The sequence below is a fragment of the Rhinichthys klamathensis genome, unplaced genomic scaffold (genome assembly GCF_029890125.1).
Source record: "Rhinichthys klamathensis goyatoka isolate OS25496 unplaced genomic scaffold, OSU_Roscu_1.1 h1tg000481l_1, whole genome shotgun sequence".
In the NCBI taxonomy this organism is placed as follows: domain Eukaryota; kingdom Metazoa; phylum Chordata; class Actinopteri; order Cypriniformes; family Leuciscidae; genus Rhinichthys; species Rhinichthys klamathensis.
The window spans coordinates 957,613-978,650 of record NW_026606968.1 but is presented as its reverse complement, the minus strand read 5'-3'; the positions used below and the strand labels follow the sequence as shown (position 1 = coordinate 978,650).

The 21,038-nt window shown below is 44.0% G+C and overlaps 1 protein-coding gene across 50 annotated transcripts in view; it reads left to right on the top strand.

Annotated features, from left to right (window-relative positions):
* Window positions 1-621: 621 nt before the first annotated feature.
* LOC130072179 (protein NLRC5-like) overlaps window positions 622-21,038 on the top strand; it is a 912,375-nt gene continuing 891,958 nt past the window's right edge. For 26 of the 50 annotated variants that reach the window (XM_056237185.1, XM_056237167.1, XM_056237178.1 and 23 more), the window contains exons 1-4: window positions 622-731; window positions 1,239-1,335; window positions 9,734-9,847; window positions 10,551-10,676. In XM_056237185.1, coding sequence (XP_056093160.1) covers window positions 1,286-1,335; window positions 9,734-9,847; window positions 10,551-10,676 — 290 coding nt within the window. In that variant the 5' untranslated portion in view covers window positions 622-731; window positions 1,239-1,285. Of the gene's footprint in view, window positions 732-1,238; window positions 1,336-9,733; window positions 9,848-10,550; window positions 10,677-10,930; window positions 11,027-11,235; window positions 12,961-21,038 lie in introns of all 50 variants that reach the window. The other 24 variants (XM_056237153.1, XM_056237171.1, XM_056237159.1 and 21 more) reach the window with 5 other exon arrangements.

The window sequence follows — 21,038 nt, the reverse complement described above, 5'->3', positions numbered from 1 at the left end:
AAAACAGTATTTTTTTACAGTGTGGTTTTAATTGATCTGATTCTTTCAGGTTTATGTCACATTGCATTGTTCCACATTTGTAGATCGCTTTTGAAAAAATAATCCACTAAATGACTAAATATAATTATAAATGATGATGGATGATGACAAACTTATTTCATATCATACAGATGTGATCAAACAAAGTCAGGAACTCTGCGTTTGCAGAAAGATAAATAAAAGGCAAAACTGAACAACTGAAGGCAAGGATGAACAAATAAAAAGAGAATCAAAAGAATAAACAAAACAGAAATAATGAAGAAAAAAAGATGAACAAACAAAAAACTATAAGAATAAATTAACAAACTGAAGAGAAGAGAGAAAAATGAAATAGAATTTAAAAAATAAAACAGATAAAAAACAATCTGAAAAAGACGTGAATGTGACAAAGATGTACCACTTCATTTACAAAATATTAATCTCCATCGCGCGTTCACGCAACAAGTCTGCTCTCACACGCATGCGCCGTGGTGCTCTCTTGAACGCGCGTCTCCGTTTACGTCTCTCTCTCTCTCTCTCTCTCTCCGTCCAACAAATAGAAAGTGAAAGTTAGTTCTCCTGTCGCCATTTTAAGGAAAACGGAAAAACAGCATCAAAATGTTTATCTACGCCTAAGAATGAATTTCCGTGTAGTTTTATGATGTTAAAGCTGGAGGATTTGAGATCCTGTATCTTGTAAAAGTTTGATCAAGGTGAGTGTTCATGTGTGACTTCCTCATATTAATATGAATCTCTGGAGGACATTTTACGTGATTGTTTAATGTGAAACCTTTCATAAAGGGTTTCTTTCATTTCAGTGGTTCCTCTGTGTTTCGTGATGTTTGTGATTCTTCAGAAGTTTAACAGCATGTGTGTAAACATTCATAGGCCAATTCACACAATTAACGCCAACAAACACGTTTTTTATATCGGATCAGAGTCTGTCGAGGCGGATCAGAGTCTGTCGAGGCGGGTCTGGGTTTGTTTTCTTTCACCCGAACATGTTCAGCGTTTCTCGGTGTCCGTTATTTTTCATAAAGTCTAAATCCAACGGCCGACTTGTGTGTGTGTGTGTGTGTGTGTGTGTGTAAAGGCCCAATGAATTTGAGTTAACGCAGTCACATGATCCTTTTTCTCACACACTCCAGACATGTTCAGCTAAATTATGAATGATGTTTCATTTAATCATTTAATGTAGTGTGTGAATGTTTCTTCATCAGAGTCAGTGGAGGAGATCAAACTCATCAGATTCTCCTGCATCTTCATCATGGCTGATTCACAAGCATCCAGAGATGGAGATTTCTCTCCAGGACGCAGGTACTTTCAACAAACACTGTTAAATACTGTGTTACATAACAGAAAATGAATGAAAAGATGAATGTTTATATTAATATGGTCAGAGCCGGACAGTAACGGAGTACATTTACTTGAGTACAGTACTTGAGTACAATTTTGAGGGATCTGTATACTTTACTCGAGTATCATTTTTGGGGATTACTCATGACTTTACTCAAGTACATTTGAGAGGCAAATATTGTACTCTTTACTCCGCTACATTTCTATCCATAACCGTGAGTACCCGTTACTTCTAAAAAAAAAAGGAAAAAAGAAAAATCTCGGAAACCCTCAATTTGTTGTTTCCCTCTCAAACGTGATTGGATTGTGCAGGCGCCACTGATTGGGACAGCCTATCAGCATGGGCGTAATTTATGGGGGGGATATAACCCCCCCAATATTTAAATCTATGCATTACGACCCCCCCATTATTTATACCATGATCACAATATCAGGAGGCATACCCAAACTTCAACCCCCCCAATGTTCAAACCAAATCTACGCCCTTGCCTATCAGCAATCACCTTCAGCTTTCCGCCAAAGTCAACTCCATGGTCAGATTTAGATAAGAGACGAAAACATGGACGAAACCATGGATGAAGACGCAGCAGGTCCATCCCGGGAATGTGCCAACCCGTGGCCCCACCTCGCCAGACTATTTCAATTTTCTGAACAAGTTAATGATAGTTTTCGCTTCAAGTGTTTGCTGTGTTTACCAAAACAGAACTTCATCACTGCCTACAAAAATTCATCCTCCAACTTGCGGATTAAAGCAACATGGTAAAAAGATGAAAATGACTTGATTTTAATTTCAATTCCTTTTACATTCTCCAAGGTATTAACTAGTGCTGGGCAAGTTAACGCGTTATTATCGCGTTAACGCATTTGTGACCAGTTACGGAAACTAGGGACACAAGTCGGTTCTGGGGCATTTTGAGTTATTCACAGATTCTGAAAGTGTGGTCTCCAAGCTTTCCAACGATGTGTAACACATGGAAATCTGATAATATTTGGAGAAGTTGTAGCCATTTGAAGTTAGGCACTCAAAAAAACTAAAAGTGGAGAAAACCGCCTCGAAAGATGTGCAGTTCTCACCTCTCTCTGCTGCTGGGAGTGACAATAGGGCTCATTTACATCTCATTTAGATAAGCCATACCCCCTGTAAAGCTCTCCCTGTAAAGCACAGGGGGGGGGGGGGGGGGGGGGGGGGTGGGGGGGTCAGGATAATGTGCCATCAAAGAAAAGAAAAAGTTTGCAAACAGGTAATAAATAAATGTCTCTTAGCATCTACCGATAAAACTGTATAGGCAACTCTTATGTACACTGAATAAAAAATAAGATAAACTCTAGAATGTTAAGAAATATGTTGTGCTTTTACTTTTACAATATATTACTATTATAGGCATACAATAGAACGTAGCCTACTTCTCTAAATAATAATAATAACAACAATAATAATACATTTTATTTAAACATTATTTAAAGGAATATATTTTTTGTCCATGGTTTAATTTAGTTCATCTGTTTTTGCAGCGCTTCCCCAAAAAAATAAAAGGACACAATTTTACATTTTCATTTGATTACAACCGTTTTTGATAATATATTTGGATTAAATCATAAAAAGAAACATAAATTTTCTGAATAAAATACATTTCATAGGACAATATTTTTCTTAAACATTTTAATAAATTATATACATACAGTATAGGAGTATGAATCAGAATAGATTTTATTGCCATTGTCAATGAAAGGTTTTAGAGACTAGGAATTTTCTTCGGTGTACTCATGCAACATGAAACACAAACTTTTGCTAATGATAAAAAATAAGCAATAAACTGGTTGATTGATATATTCTTTTTTTATTTTCCATAATCAAATCAATCACACATTGTTTAGAGTGCTTTTCATACAAGAATGTAAAACTAAATTCAGGTGGTTGGTTGATAAAGTGACATTGCAGGTGTTGTAAACAAGAAAAAAGGTCTTTGTGACACAGTCCAATGAAATTACATTCGCATCCTCTTCTGTGGACTCTTCTGTGTTGTGAACCTTGGCGCTGGGCATGTGATGTCTCTTGCCTCGTCAGCACAGAATGGCCTTATTTTTTCATATAGATAGGTCTGCCTGTCAATTTTCAGTCCAGGTGGGGCCAGGACAGGAAGACCGTCGACAGGGGGCAGATCTGCTCCGTCGCGCAGTAGCTGATATTCGACAGGTTGTGCATCACGGTGACTTTTTGCAAGCACCACACCTGGTCTCTTGGCGTCAAAGCTGTGACAGAAAAAGCACATAAGACATTTTAAACATGGCAAAGTATTTTCTTATAAAAAACGGTCATGTGTATCTTGTTGCTATGTTATATTGTATGTACACAATGTGAAAGTTTCAATTACCTGAAGTGCTGATAACTCTTGACCTGTGGGAGTCTACGGAAGTGGCGAGTCAGATGCTGCTGCCAGTCGAAGGTCTGGACTAAAACTTTTCCCTCTGCCGTTCCAACAAGCTGTGGGATATTGAGGTGACTCACAGGAGAGCTGTTTTCCACAACCTGATGACAAAAAAGAGAAGAGAGGAAGAAAAAAAAGATCTTCAGTTAAATGTTTCATTGAAGCAGAACAGAAAACAGCACTGAAGTCATTAAAGCAAAGTAAAGTTAAAGTACCTCAGCGATGTCTGCCAAAGTGTTGACTCTTGTCTTCATGTAGGCTTGCTTGATGAGTCCAAAGCCACAGTCAGGGGAAAACTTGGTGTGGCCAGCAATAAGGAAGTGGATTTCAATTTTATCGTGAAGCTTGTGTCCAACCCGCCAGGCAAGGTACCAGAGCATGAAGTTGTTCTTGTTCTGCCCACTGCAGTTGTCACAATGAAGATCCACCTCTGTTTCTCCAACTCCAAAGTTGCCGAAGAAATGATGCATGTAGCTGATGACTTCATTGCTTCCCTTAGTAGATGACATGCCTTCATCAATCAGGTAATTCACCTGTTTCTGCAGCCCTTCACATGAAACACCAAATAGGCCACATTTCCGTGGGGTCAGGAAGTACATTGGTCCTGGCTGGAGAGGGTTTGAGGGAAAGTGTAACTGTAGGAGACAGAGGGAGAGAGGGAACTTGGATTAGATTAAATTAAATTTGCATCTGTTCATAACTGTCTAATAAAGATAAAACTTACTATATTGATGCTATTCTGCATTTGCACTATTTATTCTCATGCACCAAATCGCCCTTTAAGGGACATTAATAAAGTAAAGGGAAGTAAATGTGTGTGAAATATTACCTGCTGAGCAAAATCAAAACTGTAATGCATCCTAATCTTCTTGCTTGCTGGTAGGGATGGTCCAAAAGACAGGTCAGAGCCAGAGCAAGTCTTTCTGCAGGCAGCAGTCATGTCGTTGTACACAGCCCTCTCTTTCTGCACAAGGGAAAGATGATCTTGTTGCTTCTTTACTGCTTCAGACTTTCTATCATCTGGGAGGTTTGCACTTCGTATCAGCTGCTCGTTATTGCTTTGGCACTGCCAGCAGAGATCTGTGCGCGGCCGGCAACTTTTGATGTGTGGGAGAAGTCGGTTCCACAGTGCTTTGAAGCTGGTTTTACAAACTGCACGCTCACCTGAAAAACAGATATTGCTTATGGTTAATTGTATTGTAATTGCTAATAGTGTAGCAATAATAAATAACATTATTTCACTTTATAAGCACTCAATTCTAAATCAATGTTTACACATACCAAGCTCCTTAGCAGACTTCACGTAGAGACGCCACACTGAGGCCTTGGACACATGAGTTGGCAGCAACTTCACATGCCAATCCTTATGCCCAGGCTGTCGGCCAGGCAGCATGATGGCATTGTCTTCTGCATAGTTTTTTATGAAGTCCACAACTCTGTTGATATCCTCAGGGCTGATGAACCTGGCTGGTGGACGTGGCAGTGAGTGCTTCTTCCTCAAACGTGGTCTTGCCCCATTCTCCTCATAGTGTTTGACTATATCAGCCAGGGTGTCTCTGCCAATGCTGGGGGGGAGAAAAAGACGTTAAACATCATGGTCTTGCTAACAGGCATCTTGTCACCTATATCAAAATGTATTGTACACATTATAGGTACTTTTACTTTACTGAAGTAAATTTTATGATGAATACTTTTTACTTTTACTTACTTTAGAGTTTGTATCTGTACTTCCTGGTTTAGTCTTGTTTTAGTCCTGGTTTAGACCTCAGTTAGTGGTTAGACCTGGTTTGAGTCAAAGGATTAAAAAAATCCTGTACATTAAACTCTTCATAAATACTTTTACTTTTGACTTATTACGCACATTTTACGGCTACGTATACTTTATACTTTTACTTAAGTAGGAATTTAATCTGATACATTTACGATTACGTTAGTAAATCCTTGGTAAGAATATTAAGTAGTACTTCCTCCACCACTGGCTAAAATTATTAGCATCACAATCAATTCAAGAATGCTAACAGGCAGGTTTACGTGGGCTAAGTTAAGTCATTAACACCAGTCAATTCAAGCAATTGAAGCATTATTCAAATTAATAGCAGAAGCTCACATTATCATCTTAAAGCTCATTATAGTAGGCCTAATGGGGGTTTTGGCAAGTGATATGATGCTAACGATTAGCAGCTAACGTTACAATTAAAACAACAGTCCTGAGCTAGCTAAAAACAATAGGTAGGTATTGGAAGGTCTAAACATGGACTAAACATGAGATAACGTGTACGTGTTCTTAGAATGAACAAAAAACGACAAACTTTGATGTTTATGGAAACTCACCCCATAAGAAACAGAAAAGTATTCTTGCAGATCTCGTTGCCTCCAATGAAATAAGTCGTTCGGGCACACTTTCTCTTTGTCTGGGTCTTCTTTGTAGATGTAACCATCTCCGAAGTTTGCAATGTGCGTCTGTTTGCCTCTAAATGTCCAATAATTCGCATGTCCTGCCACTCTTTTTCCGCAGCTAAAGAATCCAGCCGTATGTTGTACATAATGTCTGGAGAAAGCTTCTGGCTACAAGACTGTCTCCCATGCAGAGAGTTCTCTTTTCTCCTCGTGTAACATTTACAGTCAAAGTTACGGATTTTCCCCATTTCTCTATCTATATCCTCATCAAATGTTACTATCGATATAGCCTCTGATATCTTACGGTCTAACTCGTCTGACGCCAGTCCGATACATTCTTCCTCGTCTTCATCTTCGCTCAGTTGTAGATTAGGGATATTATTCAGTCGTATCATGCCACTTTCATCGTCGCTCAGATCGTCTTCAGAATCAGTGAACGCGTGTTCATAAGCATCCGGCTTGTCGAAGAAGTACTTCAAAACATTTTCGTTGTAACGGCCACGGTTCAGCTCGTCTGCGACCATCTTTGCGGCGTCCATCTTCATTGAATTTTGATATCAGAGATAGAGCAGGAGCAGAGCGCTGCATAATAAGTAGCCATGCTGTTGGGGGGCGGGGGCAAAGGCGCGGGCGGCTATTCAGTATGCAAATACACACAGACAACAGACACGCCCCTACTGCATGCTAGAATCCCAGAAAAACAAGCCGATTTCAACCTCAAAATGTACGCTTTTAAATATACCAATACTGTTATCTCAAACATGGAGAGGCTTCTTCATGATCTCAACTAACAGATTCTGCAAAAAAGCGGAAATCACAAATTTTGAAAAAAAACGCTTGTTTCTCATTTTGCTCGCAAGTTGTGCTGCCGACTTGTGTCCCTGGTTCCTGTAACGGGTCACATTTATTAATTAATGCCGACATTTTTTTTTATCGCGCGTTAACGCAGTTTTTTTTTCTTTTTTTTTTGAAAGTTCGTTGCTCACTGGCTCTGAATACACATAGGCCTACAGTCAAACCATGATCAGAGGAGGGGTGGGATGTTGGTCAGCCAGCAAATAACCCACCCAAACAAGCAGTGGAGAGGCTTTGGCAGGTTCTCTCAGGTGAACAGAAAGGGAGACAGCGCTCCGCGAGTGAATGACAGGCGCTCTATGGATAGTCATGCAACGGCTTCTGTGCGCTATGCAACTGTAGCCTTTTTAACTTAAATTAAAATTATACATAACTTTACCTGATAGGCCTGCGTTTAGTTTAGCGGGGATGCTCTGCCATGTGAATTCCCTCCTGTTGATGTCCTGATAACTATTTAGATTCTGGAAACTCACAAACAGCGAGCCGAGGATCAGCCTCTCTTCCAATGATTTGTGCTGCGCGTCGTGTACAAAAAAGTTAGACAATTCAACTTCGGCAACGCATTGGTTTTCATTTATATCTGCGTCGTTGTCCGCGTTGACGCGCAATTACACATGCAGAGGGAGAGTGTGAAACCTGGGAAGCGGTTCTAGCAATCACAGCGCTTGTTGTACGCGTAGAATTGACGTTACATTTTTGGAGAGATGCACGTCAAGGTACGCGCGCTACACAGCTACGGCGTGAGTTCGACGCAGAAGTATAAATTGGGCTTTACCTCTGTTTAATGTAATCTTACGTGGGAAACCATGGCATGCCATGACCAAACCTAAGCTGCTATCAGAGAAGTAACGTTGGTCGACTTATATCTGTAGTAGTGATCATGACCCTTTGACTACATAGACTGTTTCTGCTGCTCCCTGATACAAGATACCTGTTCAGAAAAAGAAAAAGAAAACTGGACTCTTTTAACAAGCTAGATAAAAGGTAATGCCCTGGCAGTGGCAAATAGCTTTGTTTAAATATTTGATTTGATTACATTAATGTTTAAGTTGAGATTTACAAGAAATATTTTATTGATACTGTGTAAAGGGAATACTGCTGGTATTAAAGCACCTTATTTGTTTAAAGGGGTCATATAATGGTACATGCACTTTTACAAGTTGATTGTACTGAAATGTGTGTTGGCAGTGTCTGTACACAACCATCATATAATGATAAAAATCCATCCAGTGGTTTTGTTTTAATCTCCTTATATGTTTTCCCCTGTCTTAAATTGAGCCGTTCGTTTTTGTGACGTAAATAAAACGGACGCCCCTCCCACGATTGTTGATTGACAGCCGCGACAGCCGCGTTTCAACACAGACCCGCCCTCGCTAGCTGTCAATCATAGTCAGCGCGGACCGGCGCGGTCATTGTTGATATGCTGGAGCACTGTCTATGAGCAGAATGGCTTAGCAGTCTAAGCGATTGTGGTGTTCTGTTCTTGGGTGTAATAACGAACACAGCAGTCATTTTAATGTTCCTAAATCCGAACCGCTGAAGACGCAGTGGCTGAGTTTGTTTTCGAAGGGAATATTCCCCACGAGCAACGTCAATGCTCATGTTTGCGCGAATCATTTCTCACACCAGACTGCTTTATAAACGAGGATCAGTATAAAGCTGGTTTTGCTAAGAAGCAGCTCCTGAAGAAAGGATCGGTAGCAGATATTCGTGTTCCTGCTGAACCTCCAAAAGAACTGAAGTGAGTGTAACGTTTTATTAAACTTTATATTAATCCTTGTAAATCGCTAGCTGCATGCTTCATAATGAATGCGTCTAAGGTTTACACTCAGGGTACATTATGGCATGTTTTCTATGTATGACGTTCTCAATATAATGCATAATCCCACGTTTATACTGAACAACGCGTTATGGTTATGTGTTATTGTGTTACAAACTGTGTACGCCAGAGCCGGCTCTGGTGACGCATAGAACAGAGAGGCGGAGTCAGCAAAGCTCATGATCATTTAAAGTCATATGCACTGAAACGGCGTGCTGAAAACAGAGCTGTTTTTGACCAGGTAAAATAAGTGTTTTCTTGCAATACTAATGAGAATTTTTAATTAAAGTATATTACAAACTTTTAATTTAGACCCTAAAGAATCATATTAGCTTGTACAAAAATGGCATTATATGACCCCTTTAAAGTTTTTGCAAACCACATGTTATTGCACTTTTGTAGCAGTACATTTAAATCAAAAGTGCGCAATACACTACTTTAGAATTCATTATTCAATTTTGCGCGTAACAACGGGATTAATCGCGATTAAATTTTTTAATCGTTGCCCAGCACTAGTATTAACATTAACATTTTTCATAACTCCATGTAGGACGTTTCTGTACATAAATGTAAGCACTGTGGCAGTAGTAATGCAATATTTAGAAAATGTACTCTTGTACTCTTGATAGTCAAGTACTTTTAAAAACAAGTACTTCAGTACTTTTACATCTGACTGTAGTACTTTTACTTGTACTTGAGTCAAATTTAGCAAGGGCTATCTGTACTTTTACTCAAGTAATGAAGCTGTGTACTCTGTTCGCCTCTGAATATGGATCTATATTAATATGGTTCCTCTCATAAAGAAAGATAAAAATGAACACAGTAATCTAAAGGATTAAACTGAATCTGTTCTGTGTTCCAGTTCAGTCCAGCAGAAGAGCTCAAACCCAGAGTCCAGCTGTGTGTCTGTGAAGAGTGACTGCTCTATGGATCATCCAATGAGGTTTAAGAGTGGAGACACACGGCCTGATCTCAGGTATATCATTTCTGTGTTATGCTTATAGTTTTTGATATTTTATGAAATTATTATGAATATACAACAGCCATTCTTTTATACGAAGAAGTTAATAATTTTTATTTTATTGACAACAATAACATTTTAATCAGTTATATAATATGGTCGTGTTATGATGTGCCTCGATGGGGCATGTTGTCACATTTCACTTCCATTCTTTCAGGGGAAATAAAGAAAAAAGTACACACTGAATTAATGAAACAAAACCACATAATTGTACTAGACATGTGTGAAATTAATGGGGAAAATAAATACTCTGAACCCCAAGGGGATTTACACAAACTGAAAAAATGTAAAAGTTTCAGGTTGTGCCCTGCTCTCCACTATCATTTCTATAAGAGTTATAGTTAAAAGCAACATTTATCAGTCAGTCAGTCTAATATGACATCAAGTAAATGTAAGCTGAGGTTTCTCCACCTTTATATAATGGAGTGGGTGTAAAATTGAGCAGATTTTTGTAACCGCTGGTTCAGAAAGTTTGTTGAAGTTTGTTTGGTTTGCTGAAAGCTACACAGTGCTGTTTCACACCAAGACAAAACATTTGCAAAACACACTGAGATACAGACGCAAAAGTGTAACAACACTCCCTGGTCTTTCTGAAGACAGAAGATTACTGTAAAAGTGCACAACATTTATAAGTCTGTCTGCTTTTTATTTTACTTAGTTTGAAAACCAGTTCAGTCCAGCAGAAGAGCTCAAACCCAGAGTCCAGCTGTGTGTCTGTGAAGAGTGACTGCTCTATGGAGAAGCCAATGAAGTTTAAGAGTGGAGACACACAGTCTGATCTCAGGTATATCATTTCTATGTTATGCTTATAGTATTTTATATTTTATGAAATTGTTAATACACTGCAGTTTAATGAGTTACAATCCTGTAAGTTTTAATCTATTAATGATGATCATTGTGCTCTTGTGTAAAGCTCTATGTATTGTATTGTTAACACATTCACACACTGTAAAAGCTGTTGGTCTGTTACTCAGTTAATGACACAATTACATCAATATCAGTGTGTCTGATTCTTTACACTCTTCATTCTGATTTAAGGTCAAATCTTCCATCCAGACCAGTTAAAAACAAAACTGTGTTCAAGCCTGTGATTCAACCACAAGACTTTAATGAAAGCATGTGTCCTGGTTTCAGGTAAAATGCAGGACTTTTGTTGTTGTTGTTTAATTTTAGGTGTTTCTATTCACATCACACATCACTCAGACACATGATTAATGATTTAAACATTTCAGAACGCTAATGATGTTCTGTGTCCTATAATACAGCAAATAAATAATATATTGTGTAATGTATGGCTATTTACTTCTCTGACTTGTGTAATAATGTGTATTTTAATCTTACAGCCATGACTCTAAACCTGCTGAAGTCCTCAACACATTGAGATCAAATCTGAGACAGAAGTTTGAGTGTGTGTGTGAGGGAATATCAAAGCAGGGAAACCCAACACTCCTGAATGAGATCTACACAGAGCTCTACATCACAGAGAGTGGAAGTGGAGAGATCAATAATGAGCATGAGGTGAGACAGATTGAGACACAGTCCAGGAGAGCAGAAACAGAGGACACACCGATCAAATGCAGTGACATCTTTAGACCTTTACCTGGACAAGACAAACCCATCAGAACTGTGCTGACAAAGGGAGTCGCTGGCATTGGGAAAACAGTCTCTGTGCAGAAGCTCATCCTGGACTGGGCTGAAGGGAAAGAGAATCAGGACGTCCAGCTCATATTCCCACTCGCTTTCAGAGAGCTCAACTTGATGAAGGACAAAACACTCAGTCTCTCAGATCTTCTTCATCGCTTCTTCCCTGAAAGCAGAGAAATGGCCATATCCAGTGATAAATATAAAGTGCTGTTCATCTTTGATGGTCTGGATGAGTGTCGTCTGTGTCTGGATTTTCAGAGCGATGTGAGGTTGTGTGATGTGACTGAATCCGCCTCAGTGGACGAGCTGCTGACGAACCTCATTGTGGGGAATCTGCTTCCCTCGTCTCTCATCTGGATCACCTCCAGACCAGCAGCAGCGGATCTCGTCCCCTCTGAGTGTGTCCATCGAGTGACAGAGGTACGAGGCTTCAGTGACACACAGAAGCAGGAATACTTCAGGAAGAGAATCAGTGATCAGAGTCTGGCCGACAGGATCATCTCACACCTGAAGTCCTCAAGGAGCCTCTTTATTATGTGCCACATCCCAGTGTTCTGCTGGATCTCAGCCACTGTTCTAGAGGAGATGTGCAGTGGAGCAGAGAGAGGAGAGATTCCCAAGACTCTCACTCAGATGTACACACACTTCCTGCTCATTCAGACCAACATCAGACATGAGAAGGACTATGAGAAGAAAGTGAAAGATGAAGACATGATTGTCAAACTGGGGGAACTGGCGTATCGGCAGCTTGTGAAAGGCAACCTGATCTTCTATGAGGAAGACCTGAGCGAGTGTGGCATTGATGTGGCAGAAGCATCAGTTTACTCAGGATTGTGCACTCAGATCTTCAGAGAGGAGTTGGGCTTGTGTCAGGGGAAAGTCTTCTGCTTTGTTCATCTGAGTATTCAGGAACATCTAGCAGCTCTATATATGCATCTCTCCTTTATCAACAATAACATCAATGTGTTTGACCAGATTACCAAACCAACTAATGGAGGCAAAGTGTCCCTATCTGATCTCCATCAGAGAGCTGTGGATGAGGCTTTACACAGTAGAAATGGGCATCTGGACCTTTTCCTTCGTTTCCTTCTGGGTCTGTCAGTGAAGTCTAATCAGAGTCTCTTACAAGAACTAAAGACACAGACAGCAAACAGCTCTCACAACAATGAGGAAACAGTTGACTATATTAAAGAGAAGATCAGTGAGAATCCCTCTCCAGATAAATACATCAATCTGTTTCACTGTCTGAATGAACTGGGTGATCTTTCTCTAGTGAACGAAGCTGAACCTCATACGTATGGAGGATTACGTGCTGTGAAACTCTCCTCGTCTCAGTGGTCAGCTTTAGTGTTTGTGTTGTTGTCCTCAGAGGAGACACTGCAGAGGTTTGACCTGTGGAGCTTAATTGGATACAGAAAGGATGGGTAAGTAACACTGAGTGCAATCATTACAGTCTAAAACATTATGAACAAAGAGAAACTCAGAGATCAGAGGTGTTTAAATCACGGGGCACAGACTGATTTCTGGGATATTGATCATAATTTGCGGGTGTTTCTCAAACCGTGGCTGTGTCCTAGTAAGGCTGCATATCTCGACTGCCACGTCATCAAGCGCCTCTGAAGGCCGTCTCAGTTTGAAGGATCTTTTGAAGACAGACTTCATTTTGTGTCTTTAATTTAGATCATTTTGAAGGATGCATCAAGTGTGTCCTTCCTGTTCTTCAATCTCCCACAATCCTTTGCACACATTCCAGTTCATGTAAAAGAACTGATGGAAACGAGTCGGCACTGAGTTTATCTGAGTTCATTATGAAATGTAAGACACAGATAATGTGTTCGGAGATGAAGGCATACATGTTATCTTATGTTTCTGTGTAAATGAATCACTGAACACTAAACTGACAATAATGTGAGACACTGGGAGACACAGACGGCTGTCATTCACTGTATTGCAGTAATAAAACAGCAAGTAACAGCAAGTGGACGTCCGCGGATCCTCCTGATGATGATAATGACGTCACGCGGACGGCCAAAGTAAACTTGATAAAACAGTGAATGTCCTTGATGGCGTTCCTGGAGGCGTACAGCTCTTCACAGTGGCGTAGCGGACGCGCACGCAGGGCATGTTACATTAATGAAAGCGTAGCGTAAATTCTGCCAGGAAGACTTAATTGTTACGTAATTTATTACCTTCTCATCTATCCAATCGAGTTCTAATACGTGAAGTATAAAAGATCCATACTTACACTCGTCTGAGTTCGCAGATGCTGACCATCCTGCCCACCTCCACCAAGACGGTCTTCCCTCCATCCTTCCCACCACCACCAGGATGGTCCCTTCCAATACCCTAAGGGGGGTCAGCTGCGCCCCTGCCTTCATCTTCAGGCAGGAAATGCAGAATCCGTACCCTCGGATCGCGAGTTATGGACGGGGCCTACGCCAAAGAACTTTATTGCATATATTGCTTGCTGGGCTGTTAATAAAACATGCGCGGTATGCACGCTCATAATGAAAGCGACGCGCTCGTTTTTCCAAGAACCCGGGAGAAAAAGGTTATCAATCGATTCCTCCACTCGAATATAAGATGACCCTGAATATAAGACGACCCCCATTTTCAGCCTATTTTTAGGACAAAAACCTTGTCTTGGTATATACGGTATGATGAAGACGAGCAGCTCGCCCTCGAGGAGAAATGTGAGTCTGTAAAGGGATGTAGAAATGATGCACACTCGCAAAAGCACTTCGTGAAGGTGGAGTTTATTTACAGTGTCAGAGACGGTCATCCACAGTGTAGAATATATACAAGTGCACACATCAATGACAAAACAAACAAAACGTCTCCGTTACGGATGTAACCCTCGTTCCCTGAGTAGGGAACGGAGACGTTCCGTCGCATGACGACGAATGGGGTTTCGCTTAGAAAGCCAATCGACTTCGAGTACTACAAAACGAGCCAATGGCAAAGAAATGCCATGGGTCTGCGGATTTTGCATAGCGTAACTTCGCCTCACCTCGTGGGTATTTAAGGAGAACGCTGGCAGCAAAAAGGCATGTTTCTTCGCTGAGGAGCCAAGACTGAGCTCAGACGATCCCCGCGGTACAGCGGAAAGTGGCAGGATGACGGAACGTCTCCGTTCCCTACTCAGGGAACGAGGGTTACATCCGTAACCGAGACGTTCCCTTTCGTTGTCACTCCGAGTTCTGTCGGATGACGACGAATGGGCAGGGTTCCAGACTGCGACCAAATTGGTCGCATATGCAACCGTTTTTTTGAGAATGTGCAAGTTAAAATTGTATGTGGTCGCATTATTGTGAGTGGACGCTCGCGCAACAGAATGCCGCTGTATCAGCAGCTGCTGCAGTCCGTAACGTAACTTAAGTTCAAAATGAGCGAGTACATCATGAATCCATTTTCCAAACCGTGTTTTTGACTTATCCTGAATCACTACGGTACGCCTATAATAAGTGTTTATATTCTGACTATTTTTTCCCGGGCCCGGCTCGGCTGCGGAGTTGCCCAGTGTCTGCGTGACTCGCCATAGACATTAACGGAGAGAAGTAGCTCCGGCTACAATGTTCTTCCGCAAGACACATGCAGTTTATTTATTGACGAACGTAGACGTCATGCACATTGCACACTGATGGTGAAACGCGCCAATTACGAATTCAGGAATTAAGGCATATAAAAATGAAAAGGTCTCACGAAACACCGAGCCCCTTCCTACGTCTTTTCAGCGGTTAGATGAGAGTAATCGCTCCACAGAGGAAAAGGAAATGATTATAAAATGCAGAAGGTAAGTTCAGGAGTGTGAGATTTCTGATTTTTGTTACAACTAAAACTTTGATAACGAAAATCTGTATCAGCGTATTATAATAATCTAATCTTTTAAAATGTAATGCATACATTTGAATGTTTAATCATTTTTAAAAGATAGAAAGATGATAATATATAGACAGATAGATAGATATAATATAATTCAAATGTAAATAGATAGATTGTATACACTCTAAACAATGCTGGGTTGTTTAAACTCAAATTTGGGTCAAATATGGACAAACCCAAATGTTGGGTTAAAAGTTTAATTTTAACCCAACTTTCACTTTCAACTGTAAAAATGTTTTATTACATTTTTAACCCAACATTTGGGGTTGTCCATATTAGACCCAAATTTGGGTTGAAACAACCCAGCATTTTTTAGTGATAATTCAAATGTTAAATGCTTAAAATTACAGATTAAAATTACTGTCCAAAATCCATGAAAATGATAATTATCATATATTACATGTGTTTTTATATAATATATTACAGGTATTTATGCTGCTACCCAGAAATCCTTTGCTAGCCTTGGTCCATTAAAACCACTATTCATTAGCATGCATTGATTAATCCCATGGCATGTAGCAAAAAAAAAAAAGGTGCGACCAAATCATATGCTGGTGCGACCAACTGAGAAAGTTGGTAGCACCAGTGCAACCAGTGGAAAAGTTAGTCTGGAGCCCTGATGGGGATACCAGTCTAATCACGCCACATTCTCAGCTGTCTTCCAGTGCCCTGCGTAAATCTGAGATCCCTGTCGTGAGACTAGCACGAACGAAGGACTCCTATTTAGCACAGGAATACCAAGGTACACTGGGGAGCATATCCCAGATTTTGGGGGGAATATGCAATTACTGCCAACCCAGAGGGGGGGACTTAAGAATACACATATGACCCGAGGGATGCATATGGGGAATCACTGGGGTGTCCAGCCGCAGGTGGAATATTTTAACCCCAGGGGTGGCAAGGTGGCTTGCCGAGGGAAAGACACATGCTCAAAGAGGCTTACAGTGGAAATACACATGTGGGGGTAGCTCAGAGGAGGTACCATGCACACGGAAGGCACCTAGCCGACGCACAGGCAATAGACACTGGCGCCAGCGTCAGCAGTGCTGGAGGAACTCAGGGCTTTCGGGGAAGCTCACCTGAGGAGAATATCGCACGTATCCAGTCCGTGGAGTGGAATGGCGAGTAAGCGAAGACACCTGAGCGGGTCCGGCACTAGTTGGTTGAAGCGAGTACATGAGAGGACACTGGCTCCACTCGGAGATTGTAGAATCTGGCGAATGTGTTAGGTGTCGCCCAGCCTATTGGGTCATGTGCGGCAATGGCGGCGACATAGACCTTGAGGGTGGAGGGAGACAGCCTTCGCTCCAACCCTTCTTGAAGAAAGGAAAGCACAACACTGATCGAACATCTCCGGGGGTCTTCTCGGTGAGAAGAGCACCAGTTGACGAAGAGGTTCCACTTCAACACATAAACGTGTCTCGTGGACAACGCTCTAGCGGAAGTGATGGTAGCCACCACCGCTGGTGGTAGGGTACTCAAACCTGCCTCGTCCCGTCCAGGAGCCACACGTGGAGGTTCCAGAGATCGGGACGAGGGTGCCATAGGGTGCCCCGTCCCTGAGAAAGGAGGTCCTTCCTCAGGGGAATCGGCCAAGGAGGTGCTGTCGCGAGGAGTATGAGGTCGGAGAACCAGGTCCAGGTGGGCCAGTACCGCGCGACCAGAGTGACCTGCTCCTCGTCCTCCCTGACCTTGCGCAGGAATTGCGCAAGAAGGCTCACTGGGGGAAACGCATATTTGCATCCCCGCGGCCAGTTGTGCGCCAGTGCATCCGTGCCGAGCGTGCCCTCGGTCAGGGAATAATACAGGGCGCAATGGGTCGAGTCGTGAGGGGCAAACAGATCTATCTGTGCGTCCCCGAACTGGTCCCAAAACAGCTGAACCGACTGGGGATGGAGTCGCCAATCTCCCGGGATGGGCTGAAGCCGTGAGAGCTCGTCGGCTGCACAGTTCAGGGCTCCGGGGATATAAATGGCACGAAGCGACCTCAGATGCTTCTGACTCCATAAGAGGAGGTGGCGGGCGAGTTGCGACATACGGCGGGAGCGCAGACCACCTTGACGGTTGATGTACGCTACGGTCGCGGTATTGTCTGAACGGACTAGTACATGCTGGCCCCTGAGCACGGCTCGGAAGCGGCGCAGGGCGAGCTGTACAGCCAGCAACCAGAGGCAATTGACGTGCCATAAGCGGTGGGGTCTTGTCCAGGAGCCCGCGGCAGCACGCCCATTGCACATGGCAACCCAGCCCGTGGTAGAGGCATCTGTTGTTACAACAATATGCCGGGAAGCTCGTTCCAGGGGCACTACGGCCCGTAGAAAACTGAGGTTCGACCACGGGGTGAAGGTCTGACGGCAGGTCGGAGTAACTGGTACTCGGAGAGTGCCGTGTTGCCATGCCCACCTCGGGACTCGGTCGCGAAGCCAAAGCTGAAGCGGTCTCATATGAAGCAATCCGAGCGGTGTTGCCACGGCTGCGGATGCCATATGCCCCAGGAGCCTCTGAAAAAGTTTCAGTGGAACCGCACTCTTGCCCTCGAACTGTCTCAGGCAAGTCAGCAGTGACTGCGCGCGCTCGTTCGTAAGCTGCGCGGACATGGCGACCGAGTCGATCTCCATACCGGGAAAAGAGATCCTCTGCACGGGGCAAAGTTTGCTCTTCTCCCAGTTGACCCGAAGGCCCAGACGAGCTACGTGGCGGAGCACCAAGTCCCTGTGTTCGCAAAGCTGATTTCGAGAGTGAGCTAGAATTATCCAGTCGTCGAGATAATTCAGAATGCGAACCCGTGTTCCCGGAGGAACAATGGCTGCCTCGACGACCTTCGTGAAGACGCGAGGAGACAGGGCTAGCCTGAATGGGAGAACTGCGTACTGATATGCCTGCCCCTCAAAAGCAAACCACAGGAACGGTCTGTGTCGAGGGAGGATGGAGACATGAAAGTAGGCGTCCTTCAGGTCCAGGATTGGCCGTAACCCACCAGTTTTCTTCGGGACAATGAAGTACGGGCTGTAGAAGCCGGTCCTCATTTCGGTTGGAGGGACAGTCTCGATCGCACCCTTCGCCAGCAGGGTGGCAACCTCCGCTCTCATGATAGGGGCATTGCCACCGACCATAGTGGAGCGGACTCCCCTGGAGCGGGGAGGAGACTGCGCGAACTGAATCGCGTAGCCGAGCCTGATCGTTCGCGCGACAGGTTGGGAAGCTCTAGCCAGGCTCCCAAGGACTGCACCAGCGGGGTCATGCGAACCACAGACTTCCCGTCGGTGGAGCAGCGAGGCGGTATGGCTGACCCAGACGTGGACAGCATAGCGGCCCGGAGTGGGGGTACAGCCATAGACCGCGTCCTGACAGAGGAGACCAGGGAAGGACGAACGTTCCACGGGGGTCTGCTCTGCCAGGGGTCTGGCGACAGAGGAGGATGAGAGCGGCACGGTCCGGGGACGGCGCGCACTGTCATCCGGCTCTGGGACAGAGGAGGACGAGGGGTGCACGGCCCGGGGGCGGCGCACCGTGTCGTCCGAGAACTCTGTGTGCTCAGGGATGAATGTGTCACTTCTTTCTTTAACCACAAAAGGGTGCTGCCCACCCGAGGGTGAGCAGCGGGGAGTGGAGAACAAAAGATTCTCCCCCGGCCCTCCACCGGGGGAAGGAGTGGTTCTGCTACCACCTCCTGAGAAGTGCACATCATCCCTGAGCAGCCCGTCTCAGGAGCGCCGCTTGGCCCGGCGTTTAGCGGGGGGCGTGGCTGGAGAGGGCTGGGGCGCCTTCTTACGGCTTCCTCCGCGACCGGGCCCAGGTGAAGGCTGCTGCTTGGGCCGGGCGGGAGGGGCGGGAGCTGTAGGAGAGCGCCCTCGGCGGCGAACAGACTGAGTATTCTGCCCGGTCGGCTGGGTGGAGGCAGCAGCGGGCCGTCGGGTTAGAATATGCTTAATAGCCTCAGTCTGTTTCTGAGCAGTCGAGAACTGTTGGGCAAAATCCTCGACTGCACCGCCGAAAAGGCCGTCTTGTGATATAGGGGTGTCGAGCAGCCGAGACCGCTCGGCATCCCTCACATCAGCAAGGTTCAGCCAGAGGTGTCTCTCCTGGACCACGGCTGTGGACATCACCAACCCAGGGAGCGTGCGGTCACCTTCGTCGCTCGGAGAGCAAGGTCGGTGGCGGCGCGCAGCTCATTGAAGAGCCCTGGGTCCGTCCTGCCCTCCAGCATGTCCCTGAGCATCTGGGCCTGGTAGACCTGCAGAATGGCCATGGCATGCAAAGAGGTGGCTGCCTGTCCCACCGCTCTGTAAGACTTCGCCACTAACGTAGACGAATACCTACAGGCTTTGGATGGGTGCTTAGGCTCACCACGAGAAGAAGCGCTCTGAGGACACAGTTGCATCACAACAGAGCGCTCAACCGGGGGGAGCCCAGTGTACCCACGGGCAGCCGCCTCATCGAGGGGAGGAAAGGTGGATGAAATCATCGAGCGGTCACGGGAAGACATGGGGGTCTTCCAGGACTTCGAGATCTCATCATGCACGTCCGGGAAGAAAGGTATTGGGGTTTGATGCGGACGGGGGTCCGCGGCCTTACCCAAGTACCAATCATCCAGCCGCGAGCGCTCGGGACAGGGCGGAGGGGTCCACTCTAACCCGATGCTCGCGGCGGCTCGAGACAGCATGGCCGTCATCTCCGGATCAGACTCTGGCACAACTGTGCTCAAACCCGAAGGTGGCAGCTGTGATGAGTCTTCACTTCCAGAAGATTCAGACCCACCTTGTGATGCTTCGATAGACATCGCGTCCTCCTCTGGAGTGCCAAAGGAAACCCGCGGGACACCCGAAGATGATCGCGCAGAAATCCCCTGAGCACTCACGGGTTGCAACACTGGAGAGGGTGCGGCTGGGCACGGACTGATAGTCGGCGCTTTGTTCCAAACCATCACCCTGGCCACCAGCCGAAGTACATGAGTCATCCACGAGCGCTGCTCTAGCGTGATCAATGCCCAAACACATATATATATATTAGGGGTGGCACGGTTCACAAAACCCACGGTTCGGTTCGTATCACGGTTTTAGGGTCACGGTTTTCGGTTCTGTACGGTTCTTGTTATTTTTTCTTTGAATCTTTAACACTCCAGAAATTTCCTTCAGCATATGATATATAGCTTATTAGCTTAATTATCCACAATTTAGAATACAGTATACATTTTTTCATATGTATTATGATCATTATGTAATCATGCACTATGAATTTGACTTGACTTTAGTTTAAGCACATTATTGGGACCATCTCTGAGTAAAAGCTAGGTGAGATTTTGATACAGCAAAAGAGAAGACATTGATGATTACATTCTTTTTGTTTATTTGGCACAACAAAAGGAGAATGTGTATTGTTATCTCTACAGGAACTTGTGCCTTTTTAGCACACAAAGATTAACTTGCATTTATCAATTATCAAACTGCCAACTTCAGTGTAGCTCTTACAAAAAACAATATTCTAAAAGAAAAAGAGAGGAACTCTAAAAGCTCTGTCTTTTAAACAAGTCAAAAAATACTTTCAATATAAATATATAATATAATGCAATAACATAATATAATGAGGCTATAACTAGCAAAGGCCATAATCATAAAGTCAA